The sequence below is a fragment of the Solanum tuberosum genome, unplaced genomic scaffold (assembly GCF_000226075.1).
Source record: "Solanum tuberosum cultivar DM 1-3 516 R44 unplaced genomic scaffold, SolTub_3.0 scf00349, whole genome shotgun sequence".
In the NCBI taxonomy this organism is placed as follows: Eukaryota; Viridiplantae; Streptophyta; class Magnoliopsida; order Solanales; family Solanaceae; genus Solanum; species Solanum tuberosum.
In genome coordinates this window covers 286,523-297,476 of record NW_006239271.1, presented here as the reverse complement: position 1 = coordinate 297,476, position 10,954 = coordinate 286,523, and the positions used below count along the sequence as shown (strand labels likewise).

Below are 10,954 nucleotides of genomic sequence, written 5' to 3'. Positions count from 1 at the left end.
AGAATTTCATTTACTTTCCAGTTATATCAGTTGTTAGGATGTCGTGGGTCTTGTCCCGACTTCCACCTTTTTCAGTTAGAGGCTTTATAGATAGACAATAGAGTTTTAGAAGTCTGTTCATTTATTTTGTTAAATGTTTTAAAGACTTAAGTTGTCCATTTTGGGGCGAGTTGAATATATTATATTATTCAGAGTTTTCTTTTGAGTTAAAGCTTTATATTTAAGTTTCATGAATTTGTATTCATTTTTTGAAGCATTGTATGCTTAAGTTAGTCTTCCGCTTGTAGTCAGCCAGGATGAAGGTTCACTTGAGGACCAACAATAATTTTTGAGTGTCGGCCACGTCCAGGGTGTAGGCTCGGGTCGTGACCAGTATAGTATTGGTGAAACTAGAGGCGGCATCGTTAAACGATTTGTTCCTAAGGCTTCTAAAAATAAGAAAAGAAAGGCTGAAGAAGTTTCCAGATCTTCAAAAAAGGAAAAATTGTAGTTGAAAAACCTACATCTAACTCGGATTCTAATAAAATGGCTGAGATTGACAACTATGAGGACAGTAGTGCCCAGGCTACTGATGATGTTGAATCTAGTGAAGAAAAAACTGACAGTGGAGATGAGAAGAGTAGTAGAGATAGCCGAGATACTGGAGATGAGGATGATGATCCCCTGTCCTTGCTAATTTGTGCAAGAGAAATCTCTGGTAAGTCCTATAATCTAACGACATGGATGGATGAGTTAGGATCATTTCCAATAAAAATTTCCATGAGAGCAAGAATGACTCTTTATCGTGATTTTAGAAAACTTTTAGTTCAAGAAAAAAATTATAATCACTTTAAAGGTACTTGTTTTGGACATTTACGGCATATTCTAGAATATTACAAGTTCAATGGACAGATGGTCCATTATATGTTGTTACGACGTGTGAAAAATGATAAAAATTGCATGAGATGTGGTTCTGTGTGAATGATAAGCCTGCTTATTTTGACTTAATAGAGTTTGCATTGATTACGTCGCTGAATTGCTCAGCATACTCCCGTGATGCAAAAATGACAAAAGTACTTCAGAAAGGTGAGAAATTTTATTATAAAGTGACCAAGAATAAGAATATCACTGCCACAAAGTTGATGAGTTTGATTAAGGGTACCAGATTGAGTAAGGAATAGAAGTTGAAGTGCTCTTTAGTTTGGTTCGTCCACTCGATGTTTCTTGTTCATGATCGATCTAAGATTGTGGATTCAAACCACATTAAGATGGTCGATGATTCAGATTTTTTCAAGAGTTATCCGCGGGGAAAAGAGTGTTTTGATCTAACAGTGATGTATTTGAAGAACAAAATTAATTTGAAAAAGCAGAGTGAAGTGTACAATGAAAAAGGGAATGCATCGTATGCTCTGTATGGCTTTCCCGGGCATTTCTGGTACTTATTATCAATTATTTACTTGATTTATAATAAACTCTTATATATTTATATAATATTTCATAGTCTCTGTTTATTTATTTGTTATTTTATTAATTTCAGTTTTGGATATATGAGGCTTTTACTCTTGGTAAGTATGCCAAGAAGTCCTTAGATTCTCCTCAACTCATTCTAGATGGCACACGACAAAGAGCGATAATATTATCGAAGGTGATCCATTTAAGTACAAAGGTATAAATTTATTTGTTATTATCTAGCAATATTTGTAAATTAGTGAATGTGTTGTACTATTTATATTTTTTATCTATAGATTTTGCACCCATATCTCACACATACTGTCAAAATTACATGGCAACACTAGTGTATATGTAAGTCTTACTTGTATTAGTTATATGTTTGATTAGTTATGCATATGTTATTTATTATGCATTTTTTGATTTTGGGCATTAAAAATAACATGCATGAGAAAAAATCACAGTTTTAGTGGGGGAAAAAATATAAAAATAAATGTTTTGAGAAAAATTACATTCTAATGCATACATTAAAATCATTGCATTACCATAATTAAATTTCCACATATTAATTATACACACCTTAATACACAACGAGTGGACTCAATAATAAACATTAATTGACAGTGTACAAAATGTATGTCATCTATATAAGATCATGAGTAAATTCGATAATAATTAACATTACATTGACTAAAATATTGGGGTCCAAAATAAACAACACCTTCACATCCAGTAGCTTAGTTACAAAAACATAATTAGTCAAATCTATCTAAGATTTGTTGTTGTTCATACATGTGGTTCTCTTGTGTCCAGATCTCTTACAAATTGAACATTTGTTCCTCCTCTTTCTTTTGAAATTCTCACCGACACCCTTGACACATTTTTCTTCTTCTTTCCAAGCTTGGTATCGACAAGGGGTGGAAAAATATTCACGCTTAGCGACTCTTCTGGCACACACCATTCTGATTCAATAGGGACAACATTGATAGATTCAGAGTATGCAAGGAGGTATGTTTCAGCTTTATATAAAGGCGAAGAATATTCATAAATGCTCATACCATACTCATCGCCATGCTTCGATATCAAAGCAACCATTGCGTGAGCGCACGGTATCTTGACCAAGTCATATTCCCTACAAGAACATGACTTTTCCAGTAGGTTAACAATTGAAGTAGAACCTGCGCCGAACACGGTGAATTGATTGCCATCCCCAGTTATGTTCTCTACGTACAAGGAGTCGCCCTCGATCATTTTTTTTCTTGCGATCCTTTCGGCAGCCGACACCATTTTATTACCCTTTGATTTAAGGACATATGAATGCCTCTCATTAAACAATTCTCCAAATCTCTTAGCAATCGAATTAAATATGGATGCCACAGAGCACTCTCTCTCTTGTCTATCAACATAGCGTTGAGTGACTAGGCATTATTTGTGGTCATCATCATCATACATGTTGCCTGGGTAATGTGCTCTGCTCCACTTTTCAAAACCAACATCATGCTCAAGGACAAAGACTGTCTCGAGGGATTTGTCCTTGAATTCCAAAAAATGATCGTTAAACTCCTCCAAAGAATATGCATTTGCCGCGTTGTAGTATAGATAGAGGAAATCTCCACATTAGTGATTTACCAGAAGATTTTCACCGAGGTGCCTCATGCAATATCCGTGATGAGCATGATTGTAAACATTTGCAATATCGTTGGCAATGCTCTTGTGTCTATGGTAAATAAAACATAAATCTGATTCATCGACCACAATATCCTTCAACTTTTCAAAGAAGAACGTCCAAGATGCATCGTTCTCTTTGTACACGACACAAAAGGCAATTGGATAAATATGATTCTCCGTATCTTGTGCAACAACACTCAATAATACTCCATCGTATTTACCATGTAAATGAGTGCCGTCGACTACAATTACCTTTCTCATGTGGGAAAATCCCCTTATGCAAACACCGAAAGCTAAGAAGTAATACATAAATCTATGAGTATCCCTTCTTAGCATGATACAATAGCTAGAACCAATATTAAAAGTGTCGAACATATATGAAAAGGCCGATAAGCATGAATATCCGTACTCCGTTGTCCCTCAAACCATTTGCTTGGCAGTCATACCTCCCTTCTAACATTTCCACTAGCTTGGAGAACAATGAAAAATATTAAAAATAGTCCTCTAAATCTCTTTAACATTTGCACCCTTTCCATCGCAATAAGATTCACACTAAGTGACGCAATGACTTTGACCGAGAGTTTTCTATGGCTGTTGATGGCATGTTCAACACCACATATGTGATCGCCAATATACTTGTAGATACGAAATCTATCCGATCATTCATATTTCTTTGCCCGCAGCATCCACATACAAATACGAGACACACATTTCACCTTTAAGTATTTACTACAACTCTTCACTGTAGCAAAATTAAAAGATTTTCTCGCCGCTGCTTCGACTAATAACAATTGTAGCTCACTCTTGGTACTGAATGTTTGAAACATGTAAATATTATTCCCATCAGAGAAAGAACGGTTGGGTTGATCTCAATTCCGGCTCTCCCTGATCTTCTTCAAAATGTTTGAAATCTTCCGCATCTACTGGCTGATCTTCAACACCCAATGAATGATCATGCCCATTCATTGAATCATCACCCAAGTTGTCATTTGATTGATCACAAAATCTCTCATTTGGTTGATCACCCAAGTTCTCATTTTTAACCGAGTCGTTGTCGTTAAAAGAATTCGTTGGTTCAATCGGAGACCTCGCAATGACATTTATCCTCAATATAGGCCTAGAGCCATCATCTGCAATATCCATTATGTACAAGCTCACATGCCTATCATTCTTTATAAATGTGGGGTGTATTTTTCCCCTCCCATTCATTTGATAGCTTATCACCAAGTTGTCTGGCTCGCAGGCTAGCTCACCAGCCTCAATTATGCTTGCAATCATATCATCATATGAAGCATTGCGACGCAACACAATGGGCACTATAGTCTTACTAAAAGATTTTCAATACCAACTTTTGGGAGTCTCCTCCCATACTTTCATATAGTCACCACCACTAACAACAAATTCAACTACTGTCATATATAGACTACACTGATAGATACTAGATTACAATATCAGTAACTAGCGGTCGATGACTGGTACAAAATCCGTACAAAATGCGAATGAATAAGAATGGGTTCAGATCAAGCTCGAAATGGAGAAGATGTATCTATAGTCCTTCTAAACAACTAAAGTTTATCTAAAAATGAGTTATGAAGTGATTTTGGAAGATTTATGCAAGCTTCAAGAATGATGGGAATTTTTTTCCTTTGAAGCTATTTGAAAGAAAATGGTGTAAAAATGGAAGCAATGACTAGAATGATGATGATTTCTCCTGTGAAAGCTAAAATATTGTCGGAAAAGTCATTGGAATCAGCTGCAAAAAACGGGAGCATTTTGGTTTCTTCTTGGAGAGCTTTTCTCCAGTCAAATTTTTCAATAAATGGAAAAATAAAAAAAATTCACATTTGTGTTTGATGAGTGGGGACCAAAGCGTAGTATCAAAAAATTGAGAGTAGGGTGTTGTATGTTTTGGAAGAATATTGAGTGATGTCATATATGGTGTCTAAAGTACTAATCTTTTAAGACTTTTGTCTAAATGTTTAATTAAGTTTGGAGAGTAGCTATTTTGCCAACTCTCCCTAGTAAGTTGAGAAAGATTTTACCCACAAATATGAAAAAAAGAAAGGACAAACTTTTAAACAGAGAAGATCAAAATTTCCTAGACCAACAATGAACATGAAGTTTGAGTTAAATTTTGAGAAAAAACATAAAGTCACCACTAAAGTTGTCTCGAATTTTCAAAAAGACACCTTAACTATGCAAGTGCCCTATTACCCCACAAAAGTATTAAATATCATTGTAAAGACACCATTTTGACCCATTTTCTCACCAATCCAAGAAATCTAATAAAAGAGTGATGCACAACCCCTTTTAATGAATTAATTTGAATATTAATAAAGTGCAAATCCAAAAATGAAATATTGGCACATGTTTGCCTGTAAAGGACGCTCTCGCTGCTTACAATTTATGGGTTTTATTCAAAACCTTTTCAATTGATGATTTCAGTTTCTTGGGAGCTGATTTACCTTTGGATGTTGAAGCAAAACTTTCACTTTTTGGAATCGTCCATTTTTGCCGCCATTGTTGTGAAGAGTCGAGCTTCTTTAAGTTCCGCAAATTGAGATTTTACTCGAATTTTGTGGCGCTTTTTCATAATGAAATAATGCTCCAGGCTCACCTATCTCATGGAACTTAATTTTAATAAATATTAGAAGCTGTTAAAAATGAGAAAAGACATAAGAATTTTTTTGCTTTGATCACTAAATTTGCATTGAAAGTAAGTCTTCATGTTTGCATCGCATCACGCACAATATCGAATCATTCTCGTCGTTACAAATATGATTTAAGATTTGTGTTTGACATTATAAGAATTTTTTTCCTCAAAGTCTAATCACAAAAGATAACTTGATATCTCAATATTTAAAGAAATTAAACCTTGACTACTGCAAATTAACAAGAAGTTAGAAAGTTCTAATCTTTTTGGGCTGATTTCATTCAAGGAAGAAGATGATTTTTTCTTGAGTTTAAACCTTCAACCATGGGATCTTTTTGAAAGAATTGGGGAAGATGGAGTATTTAAAGAAAAAAGTAATTAAATAATAGAGAAGGAAATGACACGTGACACTTTTTAATTCATTTTTAAAAAAAAATTCGCATCCACGCACGTCATCTGCGTGAATGCAAACATAGGGAGAAAATAGGTCAAAATGGTCTCTTTACAACAATATTTAATACTTTTATGGGGTAATAGAATATCCGCATAGGTAATGTATTTTTTTGAGATAACTTCAGGTGTCACTTTATGCCTTTTCTCTAAAAGTTTCTATAAATGTACAATTGAAGAAGGGGAAAAATTGATTTAGGCATACTATCAAATATCCTCGGTACAGTAGAGAGTCAAGATAAATACTGACATGCAACTCAAATTTAGAAACCAAGAAGGAGAAAGAAGAATTCAATCCAAGCAATGATGAAAGCTACAAATCAAAGCACACTCAGAACTTTGAACACAAGATTGAATGAAAAATCAACACAAGCAGAGTAGTTGGTTAAAAGTTCCCGAAGATTTACATGCAAATATTATACATTCAAATTGAAATTTATTGCATCCATTTTTGTCAAATTCAAAATTCGTCCTTCATATTTTCTAGAATCTAACCAATTTATTGCATCTATGTATTTTTTATTTCTATGTTACTCCAGATCAGTGGAACAAAGAAAGAAGAAATAGAAATAACTCACCAAAAAGAAGAAAATTGAACCACAATAAGAACGAAAAAACTATGAAAGCAACAAAGAAAAAGAAGAGTTTGTGGAGAAGACGTGTGGCCTCTTTTTGCCCTTCCATGTACTTTAATAGCCAATCAGATAGTGCCATGTATTGATACTGAATGGAAAATCAATTTGCAAGGAAAAAAACCAATTTCTTTTTCAATATTTCAGTATTGGGATACAAGATCTTCAAGAAATGAATTTATTTGTTTTTTCTGCAGGTTCTGAGAGATACAATATGTCATCATAAATAACTTATTAGTCGAATTAGGGGTCCAACTTTTGTTAATAATCATTTTTATTTTTTCATGTCAATAACCTGGAACGTAAAGCTTCTAATTAATTCTACATTCTAATTATTCCTAGTTGATTAGAATAGTGAAACGGTTGCAACTAATTATCAAGAGAACTAGTGATGAACCGAATACATTATCAAAATAAAACCATAGCTTTCTCCCTATTGTTTTCAAGACTCTTCACTCGCACGAGGATCGATAAAGAAAATGTAATAATGAATGCATTGATTTAGGGTTTCGATTTGGTAAGATATACTGGATAAAATAATGCATGCATTAGCTTCGTGTATTATTAGTAGTTTACTTATTTCATAAACTTTTTTTATTCATGTATACTTAATGCTATTTGGTATATGTCAAACTATGGTGTTAGCAATGTAAGGACATGCATTAGCATGGTAAAGACACAATTGGCCTCAAAACCTTTTCCATATCCATTTCACAGTATTTATGGAGGGCATTTTGTAAACAATATGTGGAATAATTTTTAATTCATCAAACGAAACATTGCATAAGAAATAATTTTAGCATAACTAATACCGCATTGTACTGCTCTAATATTACTAATACACCTTATTCAACACTATTCTTATTTACGAAACAACCCCTTAATGATTACTTTATCACTGAATTGCATAAGAGAACATGCTTTACTAGATTTTTGCAAAAGCTTGAGTAGATATTAAGGTTGATCATACATTTTAGCCATAAATTGTAGCTTAATAAATTAAAGTAACTTCACGTGGGGAGGGGATTAACTTGGCGTACTTGACCATTTGCTTTTGTTGTTTTAAAAATTGGTGATGGAATGTTTCAAAGCAGTTTCCTTCCACAACTTGCCTCATAAGAGTCACTAAAGATGAGACTTTGGGAGAAGTAAAGCTATAAATTAAGAATTATTTTTCAATGGGGAAATGAATGTAAAGACAAGTAAGATGCCAACATCTTAAGCAACCATGACCTTAGACCAAATTCCATCAATTCTCTGCATTGGTTTTATACACTCTTGAAAGAGACTTAGATGAGTGAGACATTGAATTTCGTCTTTGTATTACATTTGTAATATGGTGAGTTCATGAAGAAGCCTCCCCCACCACAAACTTTTTTTTCTTTTGGAAGAGAATATAATAAATTAAAAGAGCGGGAGTCTTAGTAACTGAGTTGGTTGACTACCTGAACTCACACTTTATTGATGAGGGTTCGGTTCCCCACATTGTACCCTATAAGTACAATTCAACTATTTACCCCTTCTCCTACCCCCAATTTTAAAAAATAAAATAAAAAAATAAATTAAAAGAGAGCGAAGGGAATGAAGTTCCCTATAAGTTTGTTTACATTATTATTAAAGGGTTCCTTCGCCTTCCTCTTAATGCATATTGAACTCCACACGCCAAGGAACACCATAATTATACAAAAGACAAAATTAGCTGGCAGGACTACTGACCAGCTAACAATTCAACTACATTTTCGTATTTATTTACTTTTAACTTTTCTAAAACTCAATTAATTAACACACCTTATGATCATTGTTACTGTTACTAATCAGTTTTTTTCCCTTTCAAATCTTCAACATATAATTTAGATTAGATGAGAAAGCACCTTAAAATGTCAAAACAAGCTTGATTAATAGATTCCTATATATGTACCTATACCATTATATATACAATTTTCTTCAATGATTATATATCTTAAAATTGCAAATATTATTCTAAACCAAGAAAAAGTAATGAACATCATTTAATAACAAGATCAACTAATTTTTGACGTACATTTATATAAAAGGAAAATTGTAAGGATTTTGAGTTGCGAAAACTTCTGGATAAATATCCTCCATCTGAATCGAATTATTTCTGATCAAAGAATCTCTCTCTAGTAGCTCTGGAACAACTATTCATTCTTACTTTAACTTTGTGTGACTATCATGGGGTTAACTCCCATACTAGAAAAAAAGAGCATGAATTAAACGAAAAATATTTATAGTTATATGAATGTTGAAGAGGAAGCCAAGTCTTACAGTCTAGTGGTATTAATAGTAGTTTCCACACAATAGGTAGGGGTTCAATTATCAGTAGAAATTTGTCCTTCACATTTCCTAGTGTAATGAAAATGTTATCAGAGATACTAGAGGATGTTATGACTTAATTATATGTGCTAATGATCAATGGTGCATGCTAGGAAAACTCACTGTCAGTAGAATTAATATAACCATTAAGAAAGAAACACAAAAATGACATAAAAGATGAATTTAATCTTTCACTTTCTTTATAGTACGTAGTGATTAAAAAGGAAAATAATTGTAACAGAACATGGGTATGATAATCTTATAATTGTGCCATTAAACAATTTATTGCTTATTGTACTTAAATTTGCATTATGAATAATAAACAAATTTAGCCAAAATAGGATATATTATTCTCACTGGATATGTTGCTAAATTCAGTGGTGGTTGTAGACGGTTGAGTGTACATGGTTGCATCATGAGTAGAAGAAGGTAGAATTGTTAATGGTGGCGGTACTGTGGCGATGGATACAGCTCCAGAAGATAGCAATGATGTGATATGAGAAGACGGAATGAGTGTAGTCGTGTTGTACTTTATTATCTCCGCTCTAATAACATTCAGCTCCGCTTGTAATGCTTGAACTTGCTGTTGTAGAGAAGAAATCGCTCCCATGCACCCGTACACGGGATCTCTTAACCTTACATTTGCTTCATAAACTAAGCTATTTGCTGTATCTGCTCTTTGGCTCTCAGGTACTTCCTGAATATATAATTATTAAATAAACATAACATCTCTTCTTCTTTTTTTAACGGTTTAAATAACATCATGAATTGGTGGTACTTACCATTAGCATCTTGGAAACATTACTAGCACCAAAAACCTTGTGAACAGAAGCAAACTTTTGAGGTTCATGAGGGGAAAAATATGGAGAAAATGGACATTCTTGAGCACAACGACGTCTCAAAAGCTTACAGGCAGCACAAGGCGTTACAGTATTTAAGCTTGTGTTTCCTGGAGGCACCAACATATATCTTCTTCCCATCTGCGAGTACTCATCTGCTTCCCTCTTTATTTTTTTACCTATCTCCTCATATCGCTCCCTGACATCAATATTATATTGTAAAGAAGTTAAACACTAGAAGTATTTCGTTAACAAATTCATCAATGCTTTAGTACTAAAAACATACATCTACGCGATTCTTGTAGAAGAAATTAAATTTTTGTGTGTTAAAAAAGCATAAGGTGGTTGATGAATATATACCTTTCTCTTGACATTCAGGCATACTATCTGTATACGGAGCTAAAGCTAAAGTAGATTTAAGCAGAGAGGAAAAAGGGAAAGAAGAGAGGAAGGAAGTGTTTGGATTGGAGGAAGAATGAAGAAATATTAGTGTGAGATTTGGGGGTAGCTAGGGAGGGGTACAAAAGAGTGCTTAAAAGGCAAGAAATACAATAAAAAGTTGGTCCAGAGTATACTACTACTTTTTGATATATACAAACTGACTAATAATAAGACCCCAGTAATAATATAATTAATGAAGTGGCCAAGAATTCCTTTTTGTTCATAACTAGTTGTGGCCCTCTCTGGCTGATGTACGAGGATTCACTTCATATATAGGATTTACTCAATCATCACACTAAACTCCCTCAATGACATAAGAAGGCAATATGTCCTTTTGGAATTTATATCCTTCAATTTCGGTTGTGCATAAATAATTACTTCAATAAAATTGAATAAATAGACACATGTGTCCTATAATACAGATAAGATGTCACATATGATACAAAATTGTCATGTAGGACACCACGTAAGATGAAATTAATATGTCTATTTGTTCAATTTTATACAAG

The 10,954-nt window shown here is 33.6% G+C and overlaps 1 protein-coding gene across 1 annotated transcript; it reads right to left on the bottom strand.

Annotated features, from left to right (window-relative positions):
- Positions 1–9,375: 9,375 nt before the first annotated feature.
- Positions 9,376–10,613, bottom strand: LOC102578598 (LOB domain-containing protein 15). The gene is made up of 3 exons (XM_006361257.2): positions 10,365–10,613; positions 9,948–10,203; positions 9,376–9,862 (listed from the first exon to the last, which is right to left on the bottom strand). Exons 1-3 carry the CDS (start codon positions 10,376–10,378, stop codon positions 9,494–9,496), a joined length of 639 nt encoding a protein of 212 aa, XP_006361319.1. The 5' UTR covers positions 10,379–10,613; the 3' UTR covers positions 9,376–9,493.
- Between the last annotated feature and the right edge of the window lie 341 nt (positions 10,614–10,954).

Coding starts and splice junctions, on each gene's coding strand:
- LOC102578598 (XM_006361257.2), bottom strand. Junction 9,863..9,947: donor ATGTTTCCAAGATGCTAATG/GTAAGTACCACC, acceptor TTATATATTCAG/GAAGTACCTGAGAGCCAAAG.